Source organism: Rhodnius prolixus, unplaced genomic scaffold (assembly GCF_049639745.1).
Source record: "Rhodnius prolixus isolate KJV_2025 unplaced genomic scaffold, Rpr scaffold_4, whole genome shotgun sequence".
NCBI lineage: Eukaryota > Metazoa > Arthropoda > Insecta > Hemiptera > Reduviidae > Rhodnius > Rhodnius prolixus.
Window position 1 is genome coordinate 7587894 of NW_027411614.1, and position 17325 is coordinate 7605218.

General features: G+C 32.2%; 1 protein-coding gene across 3 annotated transcripts; it reads right to left on the reverse strand.

Moving 5' to 3' along the window:
* Positions 1-1466: 1466 nt before the first annotated feature.
* LOC141455803 (tRNA wybutosine-synthesizing protein 4-like) lies at positions 1467-8580 on the reverse strand. 3 transcript variants are annotated; one of them, XM_074131210.1, is made up of 12 exons: positions 8297-8580; positions 8002-8205; positions 6890-7052; positions 6630-6807; positions 6362-6551; positions 4544-4771; positions 4192-4396; positions 3643-3821; positions 3453-3560; positions 3109-3374; positions 2908-3043; positions 1467-1747 (listed from the first exon to the last, which is right to left on the reverse strand). In XM_074131210.1, exons 1-12 carry the CDS (start codon positions 8306-8308, stop codon positions 1580-1582), a joined length of 2037 nt encoding a protein of 678 aa, XP_073987311.1. In that variant the 5' UTR covers positions 8309-8580; the 3' UTR covers positions 1467-1579. The 3 variants fall into 3 exon arrangements, with proteins under 3 accessions (XP_073987311.1, XP_073987314.1, XP_073987313.1); XM_074131213.1 differs by lacking the exon at positions 8297-8580 and having other exon boundaries at positions 6890-6970; positions 8002-8143; XM_074131212.1 differs by lacking the exon at positions 8297-8580 and having other exon boundaries at positions 6890-7033; positions 8002-8141.
* Between the last annotated feature and the right edge of the window lie 8745 nt (positions 8581-17325).

Sequence of the window (17325 nt, forward strand, 5' to 3'; positions counted from 1 at the left end):
AAATCTTGTAAAAAAAATTCATTTAAATTTGGAAATAGCGAAGTATTTCAATTAAAATGCTTATTATGTAACTTTACTCACGTTCTTAGCTTTCATTGCGAGACCCCCCCCCTCACAAATAAGCAGCTTTTTTTAACATACGAACTTAATTATAAGAATGACGCTAAACCCTTTGGTTTTTTATAAAAAAGTAACATTCGAACTGAAGCAAAGCATCAAACCAGCTAGCAAGATTAGAGAAAATGTTATATTTGATAAGAACTTTCTGAAATTGTAAGGCAAAAGACAATTATTAAATAAACTTGAAATTAACGATACTTCTAATCCATAAAAAGTTACTCACGTTAGTTTTATGAAAATACAATTTAAAAATAGATACACGAGCGACTCCATTGGACTAAAGGCCCTCGCAGCACTAAAATTCACCGTTCGGGATACTTTTAAGGACTGGTTTGGCACAAGTTAAAAACTTACGCCTTCCTACTTTGTCTTGTTTCTCTCTCTCTTAAGTCTAGAATATTAAAAACAACTGGAGTGCGTGCTCTATTAGCAGGTGCGGCAATAGACCCTCTGTTTTGCGGTGGCATTTGTTTTCTGTTCACCCCTGGTAGAACCTCGAAACTCCGCAAGATTTTTGATTAATCCGAAATCCATAATGCCGAAGCTCAGCCTTCTGCATTAATCATTCCCCACCAAAACCCTGTTGGCATTAAAATTAGACACCAAATTTGGAATATGCTGTACCAATAATGGCGATATTTAATTTGTATTCCTTGCTTTTTAATTATATATTTATTTTGAAACTGTATTTGGAAGTTAATGAAAGTAGATCTTCGTTCATAAGTTATGGTAAAAATTACTTTTATATATACCTACATTCGTAAACCTATGCGAGGCAACTAAAAGTAGCTTGACAAGAGTCAAGTAGTATCTGCTCCAACGCTGCAGTGAATCAGCTGTAGGGTATCAAAAGTCCATCCATTAGGGACGCCACCCGCTAAGTATTATACTTGGCAAATCAATCATTTATTTTGTTTGTTTGAAAATTAATTTTCACTTTTCAACATTAATTTTTCCATAATTTAGCAGTCATCTCAAGAAGTTATAACAATAGCTTCTAAAATATCAAGAGAAGTATCATTAAACGATATTTTGAGAATTTTCTACTTCATATATTTTTAGAAACAATATTTTATTAACTGCAAATATTTTGCAAACCACACTTGATCGCTAAGTCACGAAGCTGATGCAGCAATTTTTTCATTTTATTCACATCACCAATTTTGTTTTGCGACAATTTTTCTTTAGTAATCAGTATTCGTTTTAAAACTTCAACTTAAATAGGATGCAATATTCTCAAATTCGGGGAAAAGAGGTAAACGCTCTCCAGTTTTATCATAACTGACACTGTGGCTGCCTGCTACTTCTTATAAACATTAACATTCCTTGTTTACTGCACAATAGACTAAAGTAAAAACATTTTATTTACAAAAGTTATGAGGATTAATATAAAGCATTATAAGTTTATAATCAAATAGGTTTTCAGCTTTTATTGATGGTCAACACTCTTTCTCAAGATCTACTTCGGAAAGTAATTTACATCCAAGCGGGCCACATTCGTATTGAAATGGGTGCCAAAAGAGAAACAGTTACCTCCTCCACCAATAATATATATAGAATTTTCTTCTTCTTTATAAATACTGATATGGTTGTGTATCATCAGAATTGGAGCTTCGGGATTACAAGGCTGAAAAAATGTTCAATTTTTTTTATTATAATTATTTTTTATTATTTAATTTTTGCTGTTACTTTTTCTAAAAAAAAAAAAAAAAAACAACGCTACAATGAATAGCACAGTATAGCATGAGGTGCTACGTGATAGGATCAAAATCAAAACGACAACGGGCATTCCGCGTCACCATCCGCATCGTACTTCTATCACCTAGCAAACCTCTTATTGATGTGAAATGTATAGAATAAACAGAAAGAGGAGTATTCAAGATCCATCGCAACAAAACGGATTTCAGAAAATAACAAGAACGAAAGGTATAAGTCACTAAGAAATGATATCACACACAAACATATATATATATATATATATGTATATATACACTGATGGACAAAATTAACGCACCACCCTTATTTTTTTTATTATTTCCAATTTGTGCAAATTTTGGACTTTCAAAATATTGTTGGCTGAAAAAATAAGCCATTTGTAACTATGGCCATCAGAAGAATTTAGGCCTACTCTTATCTCATCTGTGATGAGAACTCTCTTCCAGTTGTCTTAAGTACAATATGTGTGCTCGTGAACACGTTTTCTGGTAATACAAACGTAATTTATCATACGAAGATAAAAGGAATCATGGAAAATAATACATCGTTTGAAAGCCCATTAAACAAGAAAACTTTTATAAAAAGTGCCAGCACCTAGGTCTGATAATGATCACGTAAGGGCTGAATGAGTTTTCTTAAAAATTTCGATTACTATTATTTTTCCAGCAATCGGAGGAAGATTGAGGCTGTTTGGAGAATAACTTATGCTTCGAAATGGAATCAATTTTTAGAAAATTTATCTGTCTTTCTAACCGTGTCATCAGAATCGAATTCGGACTAAAACTTTCTGAGTAATAACATTTTTATTGGAAAAAAGTAATGATTTTAGAAAAAGACTTTAAAGTGACGTCACTCAAGAACAGAGGAAAATATGAAGTTGGCCAATACGTTATTGTACTCCACTTTAGATGTACTACACACAGTAGGTCTATGGACAATACTTACTGGTTCACCCTGTATATCTCCAGATATTTGCCCCTGAATCTCTCAGCAACAAAAACATTATTGTTGAAAAATTTGAAAAGTGTACCCGTTGGTTATAGATAAAAATTATTAACTGTTTATATTTACCACTATTTTGTACTCAGAAACTGTGTAGGTGTTCAAACAAACAATTGACAAAGCCGGTTGATCTAGGTGATTAATATTCACTCCACCCAATAGTATTAGCTTGTTGTCAGAAGTTATGTGACTGGTATGACCATATCTAAGAAAATAAGATAGGTCAATTATTTATTTACGCTAAATGAACTCAAATAAAATTACAAATACCTAGGTTTCATATTAGGAGCGGTGGTTATTTTCCGCCAACCACTTGATAGGTGATAAGCCCATAAATGGTCTAGTGGTAGCAACGAATCATTAAATCCACCAGATATGTACATAGTACTGTTGTGGACAGCAGCTGAATGAGAAAAAGAAGGAGGTGGAATACTGGTTTCAGTAGTTTTATCTAATGAGGTTATCAAAGTCCAAGATAATGCAATTTTTGAATTAGAATTAATGCTAATCTCTAACAGCCACAAATCACCTAGAACCTTTGCAAAATACAATAAAAAAAAAATAATAATAAAATAAAACCTTAAAAAGAGGGTCTTAGTTTTATAATGATTTACCTTTAAGCCAGGTGATAAGCCACCATAAACAAGTACTTTGCCAGGGCCTATCAATGCTGCTGAATGTCTCCACCTTGCAACAGGTTCTAAGCTACGATCAGATGTCCCCTGAAAATTGGACGGAATTCAAGCCAAAATCCAGAATGGTTTTTGCAAAGAATAATTTGAATAAATTGCGAAAGTAACCTACTACTTCTACTGGCACAATAGCACACGACCTCTTCTCTTGATTCCAGTTTACTTTGCAGAACCAGGGTTTACTGTTTACTGGATTATATGGAGAGGTTCTTCCACCGTATAAAACAAACTCATTATCATTTATTTTGGTACAAGTAGGATACATACAGTCCCATTTTGGTTGTTCTTGCTCTGAAATGCAGCAGTAAAAAGTTAAATATATATTTTTAAAAATGAAGCCTATTTCGCATACCGGTTTGATCACAAGCTTACAAGATTTCTTTCAGTTATCCACAATTTTGACAAAATGAAATAGAAAGCGTCACTAGTTAGTCATCAGGTATACTCCGTCAATCTTTTGTACAGAATATGCTTGTTTCAATTTGAACATTTTGAGAACCCCCATGGTAGATAGTTTGGTTTCTAAGCTCAATTTTTGTAAAAAAAAAATCAATCAGTCCTGAATGCTGATATTTTGAAAACGTTGACATCAATTGATGTTAACTAGAGCCTTACTTAACTATTATATAAGCTGCATGCCTCTGGACTTGAAGTTACTTACTATTAATTAGTTTAGCTGGATGTAAGTCCTTAACACTGCAATCCGTGAAAGACATACTGAGAACGGTGTTCATTCTAGAATGCTTTCCTGCCTTATTTCCAAACCCTCCTATTATCAAGACCTCGTTTTCATTTAGATTTATGCACGCGTGCCCATACCTTACAACTGAAGTATCTAGAACTTCTGACCACTCAATTAATGGAGGCTTTTTTGGGCAAAACAAAATAAGAACAATATTAGATTATAAGACTATGTAACTTGAAAATCTCTAGTAAAAATTACTTTAAAACCAGTTTATAAGTGTAAAGAAATAAAATAATCGAAGTCTTAAGAAATTTCTAGTAAAAATTACGTTAGTTTTTATAACTGAAGAGATTCGACCAAAACGTGATGTAAAATTTTTCCATATTGGAGAATAATCTGTTGTTGTAGCAACAATTAAAGCATAGTGACAACATTTCAAATGCCATTCTTCAAATTCATCAAATGGTTCAGTATTTAATTTTTGCCACAATATTTCTGCTGGCCACATCTTCAAGATCATATCGATAGCACTGACACCATCACACCAATCCCAACCCTTTCAAAAAAAAAAAAAAAAAAAAAGTAAGATATGAAATAAGGGAAATAACAGTTTACTAAGTTGTCAATTAATTCTATTTCTTTACATAATATAGCTGAAAATTATAGACAGGATGCAGGTTTAAAAATTTCATTTCTACAACATAGTTTTAAAAAAATCGATCAGTCCTTTCTTTGATACCCTCACAGTCACATTTGTAATCAAATGAACAGATTTCACAAGTACTCAACTTCTTCTTCAGGACACTCTGAATTTTGACTGCCCGGCAAGCGATTTTGAAATTATATGCGAACAGCCCATTTCTTGCACCTTTAACTTTTGCCTTATAGAGCTTATCCGTTGAGTCAACCGTAGCTCAAATGATTGTGGGACTAACTCAAAAACGAATTTTATACTGAGCGAAAAATAATAAATTTGCAGAAACGTAGATTTATTTCGTGAAAAAAAGGTTAATAACCTTTTTATTTTTATAAGGTTAATAATGTTCTCTTCCCTAATGCTTAGTTTCTTTTTCCTGTCAATTTTTCTTCTTTAGTGATACCTTAAAAACTAACCAAACATGTCATTTAGTACTTCTAAATGAAAGATATTTAATTTCAACCATTCAATCAACAGATAATTATATATTTTTCCCCAACAGTGCAAATAACTGACTAACGGTTATTCCCAAAATGGAAATAAAATCTTACGGAATTTTCGTATCTGCCCAAATTACTTGATGGTAATAATTGTAGCATTAAGGCACTCTTTCTATTACTGTAAAGTAATGCCTATTTTTTTCAGGCGGGCTTTACGTCTAACTACCAAGTAGGTATCGTGTACTACTACTTAGTAGGTGTTACTTACTACTAAGTAAGTGACGGAGTTGACTAGCAAACATACTTTACTGTAAATTTCTTTTATTAACCATTAAATAAAATCCAAGGCCTAAGATCGGGAATCGAACCCAGTACTACAATACATACGATTAGCTTTACATACTCGCATTAGCTTTACAGGACTCGCCTTTAACCGCTCGGCTATCGTGGCGCCTTTCTGTCACTGTATTTTTCCCTTTAAACTTAAATCAAACTAAACCTCATTTTCACCATTTGCATTTGATTGGATACTGATACCATTTTTATTGTTTAATCAAATAACTAAACATCCAAAGATCTTACATTTGTAATCTTTATGATGACCAATTAGTAGCTTCTTGCATTAAGCAGTGAACTATTTAAATAATTTTCAAGTGTTTTCCAAACTTGAAGAGTAAGTTAACAAGGTTTAAACTTTGACTTTATTTTCTTATTAGATAAAACACCAATCACAAAAATTCCGTTTTTACTAAGAATGAACCGTAAGACCACTGGCATATAATGAATAAATATTAATTCAGTTCAAAATTAATGAATACCAATTAGATGTAGGCTGCCTCACATTGAGAATCTGCCCTAAATACAAGAAAATAAACTAATCTAGCTAAAGTTATCTGTATTGAATGTTTTTTTTTTTACACAGAGTCACCACCTAAAAAGTGCCAATGAAAGAAAGAAATAACTCAGTTCACTAATAAATTAGAAATGAAAACTATAAAATGAAACTAACGCAAGATAAGTACCGCTGAATCTGTTGTTGAATAGTTTTATGTTTCTGAACAGATTTTAATGGACTCTGTATTTTATTGAAATGAGTTATCATTACTTGCCCAAACGCATCATCCGGATTAATTTGTTCAAAAGTTAAAAAAATACTTTTTGGAAATTTAGTTTGTGACCAACGTATAAACTCTGTAGATCTGAAAAGTAGATATTTATAAATTTTTCGTAAAAATGATCATTTGGATTGTTTCTAAATATACTAACTATATACTTACTTTGTTTCTTCCAAATAAGTAATGGCACACTCAGAAAATAACAGAGTAATTTCATTGAATTCAAAACCATATTTCTTCATTTTTACTTCTAGACCATCCACAAAATTTAAATCATGAGAAAATATGCAATACTTGCTGCTCATGAGATATTCATTTTCATTTCCAATAATAACTTTTCCTAAAAATATACTAAAGAATTAATTTTCCTTAATATCCTACAAAAATCACTGAAATCAATAAATCTAAAGAAAAAAAAATACCATTTGCTCTCTGAATCTGCAACATCAATGCTTCAGAGTTTTTTATAATTTCAATTTTTCTTTTTACAACTCCGGGTAAATCTATTTCAAAATATTTTGTATTATTGTAGTCGGAAGCAAATTTAAAAAAAGAGGTGTCAAACCCTGCACCAAGAGAAACTATCTAAACAAATTTTTTGGAAAATTAATTATATTTGTCTAATTAAGAAGAAATTTTTAAGATGGTCAAAGTCTCTGAATATTACTCTCCAATATTAATAAATAACCTGTTAGGAAAAAAATCTCAATCGATAACAAATTAATAATAATAAGTAACAAATATTTGATTTCAAATTTTTTAGACCCAACACAAGATATTGTTGGAAGATTCAATGGTTTCTTATTGTCAAATAAGTTTTATTCAAGAAATGCCGTGGACATTTCAAGTTTCCAGTCAATCCGCCTTCAAATACGAGGACCCAAGAAAAAGAGGATGTGTAACAGCCGTTTTGATAAATTCCAAATAAGGAAGAAAACATAATCTAAGTTGGTGAGCAAATCTGTAGGAATGAGGGTCGGGTCTCCATGGTTGGCTGTATACTTAAGCCCATTCCAAAAATGGCAAGGAATCCAGTTCTTGCCTATAAAGATTCCTTGAGAGTCCCCAAGATCTATGAGGAAAGGTGTAGTCTATTCTTTCTAATAGTTCTATTTCGATAAATACTACTGCAAGTTAGGGACTTTGAATAAGAATAATCCTGGTCCAAGTCAGGATGTTCTATGAGGCAACTAAAGGATATTATGTTCTAAAATACTATTTTCTCTCTCTCTCTCTCAAAACAAAAAAAAAAGGTTGAGATGCCTAAAAACTGGAAGGCAACTCCGAGATGTAAAATAGCATTCTAGTAATTTTTAAATTCAGAATCATATTAGCTTCAAGTGTTTCACTCGTCCTTTGACAGAATAATATTTTTACCACAAAATAAAGGTTCAAAAAGATGGTTTCAACGGAAATCAGAGTTCACTGCATTTTGGCAAACATAATTTATTAGTTATCAAACACTCAAGCCCTACTTTTAAAACACAATTAAAATTTAAATTATAATTTATGTAAATAAAATCATAATTCAAACCTGTGCATACATATCATTTGCACTTTTCAAGAAATTTGTTAACGAATGATGAACAATCCACGCTCGGACAAAATATCCAACATTTATTAAGGGAGCTCTTTTAACATATCTTTGTACAAAATATTTTATGTATTCATCTGAATAATAACCATTAGATATCATAGAATACTTGGACAAAATACTAGAATCGTTGGTTCCCTGTACCTAAAAAAAAAATTAAAATAGCACAAATTTAAATGTATGAGGCATTTTAAAATAAAAAATAGTTTGCAATAAATGAGGGATATAAGCTTACGATTTGATCCATGATTTCAAAGATGATAAAGAAAGGTAACCACTACTAAGAGCAATTATCATTAACTCTTTAAGGGAAGCCAGGAGCAATTTTTCGATTACTTTCAAATTGAATTTTTCTTCCTCCAATAATTCAATCTTTTAACAACAAAAATTTCGTTCTTAGTTTTACCTTAAACTACTTGGCACAATATTTCTAAAAGATACGTGTTACACTGAGCAGTTTATAACCTGCAGGAACATAACAGTTTATAACCTTCGCGAAATAATCGTGTTGAATGTTTTTTTTTTTTTGTATTTTCCATCACTTATTTAATATCAAGCGAATAACTGAAATTCTAAAAATAATAATAAATAAATAAATAAAAAGCACTTAATGTCCATATTTCTATCGATACAACTTTCCAGGTGGCCAGACGTGATTCTTGTGGAAAAATAAAAAAATCGAAAAATGTTTAATTCTAATTCTCAAGAAATTGACTGTTATTTAACATTATTTTCTAAAACACAACATTTCTTAGCAGGGAATCCAATTATTCTGATAATAATGTACCTAGTTCCTAGTAGGACAGAAAGCCAACGCCACCGGCGACCCCGAAGGGTCTACGTTGAGAAACCCATTAGTTACAGCACCTCTTCCAATCTTGTCTAATTAATTAACTTAAAAATCTAGCGACATGCTCTTGAATCACTTTGAAGATCTGGATTTTTCTTCTCCGGAGAGTGGAACCCAGACATATCCTACACCTTTTCTGAAATAGGTTATTCCCTGTTTTATGAAATAACCAGCACAAACGTGCAATTGGGATTAGCAACACCTGAAGCAAGCCTAAGTAGCTTAATGAGTCGACAAACCTTAGATTATCTCCAATCACCCCGAAACCATTTCTTTCTCTGTCTTGTACCCGTTGTTTACTAAAATGGAAGAAGAGCAGAAATTCTCAATCTTAAACCTATTTACCTTTGGTTCACAGGGGAACTTTGGAGAGCCAACTTCAGAATATCTGTAGAAGACGTTGGGGAGGAGCGTAGGGGAACATTTGGCTCTAGGGAGTGCTTATTTATCCCTTACTGCCCGATTCTCACATTTCCTGTAGCTTCCCTAGAGAACCAACTGTACATATGTATAAGTAAACCTAACCATAACGTTATATCCGGCTCCTAATTATAATGGATTTAAAATAAGACTTTGAAGAGATTTAAATGATTTACATTTTTTCTAGTTATAGACAATTTTTTGTTTTGATTTATAACCCTGTTTTCTTTTATTGACAACATATTTCTCTTTGTTCTATTTTATTAAAAAAATTAAGTTATATGTGAATTGGAGACTTTAACACAGATTATACTTTCACCATGATATACATAAATATTTTTCGAGCTTTTTAAGTTATGTAAATATTTCATACATATGATGACTGTTTCGCAATTGACCAGCAGTTGTACATCTAAACTCAATGATAGCAATAAATAGATTTTTAATAATTTAATTCTTTTGAACTTTCATCATTACAAGTAAACTGTCAAACTTAGATGAGATAAGTTTTAATTATAAATGAATGAATTCAATTTTCAAATTTTCTTAATAAATTACGATATAATATTTTTTATAAAAGAAAATATAAATGTTACGAGCTCACGAAGAAGATAAAGAAAAAATCGAAAGCCATACTAACCAACAACATATTGATTTAGTAATATGTTACGCAATCTTCAGCATTGAAAAAGAGAGGAAAAGAATTGGCTATTGATTGGTAGCTGTTGGGAAGCCGTCCAGGGTAAGAGAAGAGAGCATTTTAGTGTGAAGCAAAGACGAGAAAAAAGATAAATGGAAATCGATCAAATTGCCAGGACTAAAAAGAAAAATTAGTACTATTAATTGGTACTTATGTAATATATCACAGTAAGAAAAATGCAACTCAGCTAACTGTCCAAGTCTGCTAAAGAAAACTTTAATTATTATAGGTGTTCTTAATTAATAAACCGTCGCAAGAACGATTTTTTTGAGAACAGGAATTTTTTTATCATAGACTACCCAATGAAAATATTATTTGTTAGAATTAAGACTAGTATAATTTATTTTATGTAATACAATTAGTTTAAAAATATTGTAATAAATGCTCAATAATAAAATCACAAACCAACTGGACTTCTGATTTCAATTAAATTTCTCTTTCGAACTCTTTTTTCTTCTGTTTCAAGCAACATTTTTTTTAACATCATAGCATTCGGCTGAACGTAGATTCTTTGATTGAGACAGAATAATTTAAACCCCTTCAATCGCATAAAATGTTAATCCTTTTTTTAATCAACAAAGTAAATGCTTACATTACTTAGGTCATCTACGAGAGAGAGAGAGATAAGTGCAACCTCAGTAGAAATTCACTTTATGAGAGAAATTTACTTTAACCCAGCGCGGAAGTAAAGAAAGTAACTTCAGAAGAAAAAGGATAAATCCTTTAAGACCGGAATATCCAGCAATCCATCCTACTAGAATTATCTTATGAAGTTTCCAGCCTAGTAAAATAGTTCCTACTTTATTATTTCTCTAGCATTTCTCTCATGATTCTATTGAACCAAGGCTAAGGCAGAATCATCGGTATTTTTTTTTTTATTTAACTTAAGAACTAAAAAACAAAAATGTTCGAAATGAAGGAAAACAATCGTATTCTACGAATACCCCTTTACATTAAAATTAAAATTTTAAGTAGTCATAATTTACGTAATGTGCAAAACCAGCTGGAACTTCCAAGTGAGAGAGAAATATCTCCAGCTCTTAATAGATAACAATAATTGACTAGTGGCAGGGTAAATAGACATAACTGGATGTTTAGCGGAGGCACAGCAGCCGTGCACTGATTGCCACAATTGGCTATGCCCTGGTCGCCCAAAGAGAAGCCTCATCTGGAGCCGTAGAGTTTACCAGGTCGTTGCCTCTAGTTAAAGCCGATCGATGTACTTTTCTCTCACAATAAAAGGGTTTGCTTTTCAGCCCTTCACCGTAACATTTTCACAATTTGTGAATTTGTTAAGAATTTTTTCTCAGAGGCACTGGTTTCTCAGCAAAAAATAAAAATTCATTTAAAAAAAGGGTCCTTTTTAGACGGTATTTTTTGCAAACTAAACTTCCCAAGCTGGTCAAAATAAGCACACTATCCAAATAATCACTGATCACTGTTTCATCATGAAAATCAAAGGACAACAATTTTTTTCTTTATGTTATATTATTTCTTGTAATTGCCGTTGAGTTGTAATTCTTGAATGCTAGGCCTCCTTCTTTCCTTTCCCAGAATATCAAGTGGGGACCAACATAACGTCTAAAACAAAAGACCAGAAGTTCCAAACTATCAGTTTCAACTATTCTTATTAAAAAAAGAATTTAACTTTTACTTAATATTTTTATCAGGAAAATTCATTTTAGGGTCATTCTGGAGAAGGTGTAGTAAGGTAGGCTTCCCACTAATGTGCTAATTAATTTGAAGAATGTGGTATTGCCAATTATCTAATATTAAATTTGTTGGTAAAATCCGAATTTAAATCAAGAAGCTTGATAAGAACTATGAATCTTGAATTATTTCTTTTTTTATTTTTTTTCAAACTTCTACTCAAATAAATACCTATTTTTCGAAATTCTTTCCATTAGAGAATCAAAAACATATTTAATGAAGGAGTTGTGAAATGACAACCTACTCTATAAAGTCCTTTGTTTAAAACAGTCCGTAATCCAACATTTAACCGTACTAACAATTAGTACAAATTAGAAGATTGAAAAAAGAATCAGTTAGTTGATTGCATGAGTGAAAGTCATATCAGATTTAGTTTTTTTTTTTTTTTTTTAAATTCTTCTCGTTATGGCAATCATACATCCAAGTTTCAATTTGTTTGTAAAGGTTGTTTGAGGTGGCAATATCTGCTAATGCAAACGCAGTAGTAAGTCAAAATGGAATTGAATATGGTGGACATGTGTCACATTGCAGTTTAACGTTTGTGTGATATATGTAGATACATATGGTCTGTATCGCGGGTGTTGCAATTAGCTCGGAGGCAGGGGAAGGGGCGAGCGTCTCCAGTGGCGTCACGAATTACTTGGCTCATACCACATGCTAATGTCTCAATTATACCATCACAGAGACAGACCTGTTGTATCCATGTATGCCTCATCATCATATTGACCATTATCTCGCTAACACCGCTGCCAACATTACTCTCCCATCCAAGTACACACAACGCCAAGCAGATTTATATATTATCAAATCTACTATTACGATGACATTGCGTTATTAATCAAATTAAATCGCTGTATAAGTAAATCATGATTTGATATAGATTATTATTAAACAATGAAAAGTGCATTATTTAACATTTGAACATGAATTAAGAAATTAGAATACCTTGAAAGTAGTGTATATTACAATAGATTTGATTAATGAAGCACCAGATTTTTCTGACTTTTTTCTTAACATAACAAAGCTACTGACTGAGTCTAATGTGGCTCAAACCCCTCCTAAATCTCAACCAAAAATCCTTCTAGGTTTCGTCCCATAAAAGCAGCTGACCGGTCTGCCTTCGGTCGGAACTGGTTTCTTACAATTCCTATATGAGTAAGCAAAGCGTCTCCAAAATGGAGTAAACTTTAAATTGCCAAAAGGGCATTCTGATCTCCCTCCAGTGTTTCTCCGATCCACTCTATCACAAAATTGCTAGTAACCACTTGTCTCGGCACACTACAATCTCACCATAGACCGGTGTTGTAGCTGCTACCTTAGGCAATCCGTTCTCTCTCTGGGTGACTTCTATCCCGTTATGTCCGGTTATTCAGAAGAGCGCCATGAGACTTCTCAAAGCTATTTATTTAAAAAGCTCATTTTTCTTCTTCTAAATTCTTCCACTATTTTGAGAGTTCCAGCCTTAAGCGCAATCTACCTGAAAATATTGTGCTATCAGTTCTGAAGAGAAGAAATTTATTTATAACCTTCAACTTACACTCAATTGAAACTTGTCCTTTTCTGAATGCTTTCGCCTGCACTAATTCTGACAAAATTTCGTCGCCTTTTTTACTGCACGAACAGTTAAAGGGGTTCCAACGCCACGAGCATTGAAAACGACTGTTGTGCTATCGCATTCTTTGTAGGTACCAAATAGGTAATTTCTAGAGCAGAAACTTTTTGGTACATGACTTTACAAAAGGTTTCTAAAATGATCAATAGTATTAAACAACTTTGGCAATTTATTTTGAAGTATATGGAATATCACTGATTTCTTAAAGGACCTTAAAAGCTAATACAAGATGTGCCACTCATCTTTCTGCACTGTCTACACTTGGACAGGATCAGGACTCCTCGTCCAGACAGACTTGATGGTGACGCTTGGTCACTCTTGCAGTACTGAATCACTAACAGTAGTTTTTAACATCTGTGATGAGTTTATATTGTGATTGGTTTAAAAGTTTTCTTGTGTATTAAATTTAAAATGTATATTTTTGTATTTGTAATATTAAGTTGGAAAATCTTTACATTTCATGTAATTATTGATATTGTTTCTACTTATTATTTTACTGTTACTTAAGGCTTGCAGTATAAGTAATAATATTGTTATTGTGCTTTTTGTGAAAAAAAAAGATGAAAAAGTTAGGTTCACACTCCAACATACCATCAATTGAAGACCGCAATGGTAGTAGAAGAGTGCAACCGTTCAGTTTTAGCTCAGTTTTACCGTTACAGACACATACTTAAACATGCACCAGAAAAATACATTGGAACCGAAAGTAAGAGTATTGTACGGTTGTAATGAGGTCTGTACATTTTTGCATTTTCTAAATCGGCCCTGTTTATCAGAATTTTATCTTCTAGCAAATATTTTTTATCGACTTTTACTTATTTTAATGACCTTGAATGATGAACGACTAATGAACGACTGGCGACTGATGAACTGGTCTACCCAATTTAAAAAATGGCCTACAATCCACAATTCGGACGATTTCACATACCTACTTAAACAAGCTGTCCTGTACAAAGACCGCTTTGAAATTAATGAGATTCAGTTTCTATTTCGGCTGATCAGATCTGATTGAACAAAATTTGACAGGAAGATACGAGCAAGCGGCGTCGCCCAGAATATTACATCCTTTAGAGTCATACACTTCGGCCAATTGATAAAGTGTGTCAAACACACAGTAATCAACGATTTGAATTTCTGGATTCATACACACCCCGTTTACAGCCCAGATTTCGCCATTCTCTGATTACCATCTCTTCTACTCCCTCACAATTTAAGTGGAAACATTATTAAATAAAAAAATGGAAACATGGAAATAATTGTACTTTATTTGACTCCAAAGATAACTCCCGGAGCTTGGAGCCTGGCACTATCGATTGATTCAAGCTGCATTAGATGATGATTACTAGATATAAGCATACCTTACTTAATAGGTGAGGAAATAAAGTACTTTTCAATAATGAAATGAAAAAACAATTTCAAGTAAAAACATTCTCAAGATAAACACCGGCTCGGACACTTACAAACACCATCATCCAATCTAAGCTCTGTAGTACTTACTAGACTTGCCCTGTTGGCTGGTGGTATTCCAAATTCTACTCTCTGTGTCTTCCTAGTATTCGTATTCTGTCTCTCAGTGTCTTCCTCTCCTCTTTCCTTAGGCAGCACATCTTTATGGCCTACATCGGGCTCCTTTGTCTTCTGTTAAAGATCCTTGATGCTGAAATAAACCAAGATAAGATGAAAAATAGTTTTCAAACACACATTAATACTAAAACACAGGCACAAAAAGGTGCTAAACTTGATCTTGTAGTCACAGTGCAATTGGCAACCACTCCCTGCACTATCTACATATTAATTCTATTGTAGATATTTCAAGATATTGATTTCTGATTAGATAAGCAATTATTTTTATTTTGACATATGAGCCGTTTACTACACAATTCGATTAGCTCCATTAAAACAAAAAGTGGAGAAACGCAATGAAATAATGTACATTGTTTTTTAAAATTCCGTTATAAATAAATTAGCCGTTATTATTCAGCGCCTGCTACTGAATTTGACTTCAATTATTGCAACGATTTCCATGAGTTAATTGAAGTGGCTTCTGAACATAAATTACAATGGTCAAAAATTTTGTCGTTTAAGTTCAAGATCCCTTACGTTCAAAGTGTCGTTATTTGGAAAATGTATTGCATATATAAAAATCAATGATTGAACCAAGTAGTGTTTTGACACTTGAATTTAAAATATTTCAAAAAGTGGATAATCGATTTGTGCAGGGATCGGTTATACTATATATTTATGAATTTTTCAAGACAGAGAGAGTTAGAGAGAGAGAAATATTTCATGAAGATCTCAAGAAGGTGGATGAAGCGTGTGTTATGCTTTCGGGACAGATATTAGAAATCTAAACTCTGAGCCCCTAACTGATGGAAACCCAAATTGGCTGTTTTATGATAACGCGATATGGCTCATTCGAATGAATGCTGCCTCCCCATTACCCGAGGTAAATATGTTTGCATCTAGCTTACATAGAGAAAGTCCCGAATTTCAAAGTCTTTAGCCTCAATTTATTTCTTCAAAGAGAACTTTTGACTTTTTCGTTATAGAGGAAATTATTTAATTAATGTCCTAAACCCTCTCAGGTAACCTCATTTTATCTCAAGTATGAGGAATAGTTTTTGAGACTAAAAAGTGATTTTTATTTATTAATTGTTGTATAATAAATAATTATTAATTTTTACAACTGATTTAAATGTGTTTCTAATTTTATTTGCTTTTCCTGCCTTAAATCACTTAAGATTTTCCTATATTTTCACAACTGTGAAACTATGTTAGTTTACTGTTACGCGATCATCAATTCAAAAACTAAATAATCTAACACTAGTTCCTACACGCCATGTACGTAAGGGATCTTGTAACTTAATAAGTCTTCGGTATTTTATTTCTTCATTTTAAGTATCCCTTCTCAGTTTTCTCTGCATTATCCAAAATTTGTCTTCCGTTTGAATTTGCTTAGCGATGAATTGCCTTTACTTACTAATTTTATCAAAAAATTATGTAACGAAAGCACTTTTTTTTAAATTCTTGTAACTAAATGAATTATCTTTTACTTTGATTTTACCATTGATTTGTGAGCATTCTCCTTATTTTTTATTATTATATGCTGATGTATTGATGTGACCCCATTTGTGAGAACTGAAGATTAAACCAATAAACAATTAAATATTATTAATTAATTGTTTATTGTGCTCCTAGCCTTTCCTCTAAAGGGCTGTTTTAATAAAATGAACGGTTTTGTGTTCCACACATGATATAAAAGGTGGTTAAATGTGTTCCTTAAATTTCGAGTTTGATGAAACTTCCACGACCAGAAAAACCACTTTACTGAATAAATCATTAACTTCCTTTGAGATTTCCTTAAAAATGATCAACTATTTTCTTTGAATTTTCTATTTCCTAGAGATAGTCTATAACTTTTTCTAATACATTTACCTGGGCAATTCTTTTAAAGGGATTTTCTGGAGAGGGGTAGCCATTATTCTCTATAAAATATTATTTCAGTAAAATGTACGAATCTACGAGTTTTACCTTATAAAGGGCAGTTAAATGTTTGTATTAAATTCCGTGTCTACATTATTCAGGTAAGTATCATATTACTCAATGGATTTTCCGCTTTTCTGAGATTTTTTTGTTGAAATTAAGAATATCTTTTAAAATTTCTCTAAATTTCTTATTTGTATCATAAGTTTTTATTGCAACAATTTTTCTGCGAAAATTCATTTTGAGATGAGTTAAAATGGTCTAATTAGTCAAAAACTCGAAGATTGTATTAAGAGAAAATCGTATGATTGTTCAAAGGAAGTTTTTTTTTTTTATGGATAAGTTGGCTAAAGTTATACTCAATCAGTTTTCCGGAAAATGTCTTTGCACATATTCTATTATGTTTTTACTTCTACAACGTTGAAGTATAGAGGAACTTTCAGAGTTCATTCTTCAATCTCTCTTTCACTTCCAGAAGTCATCATGCTT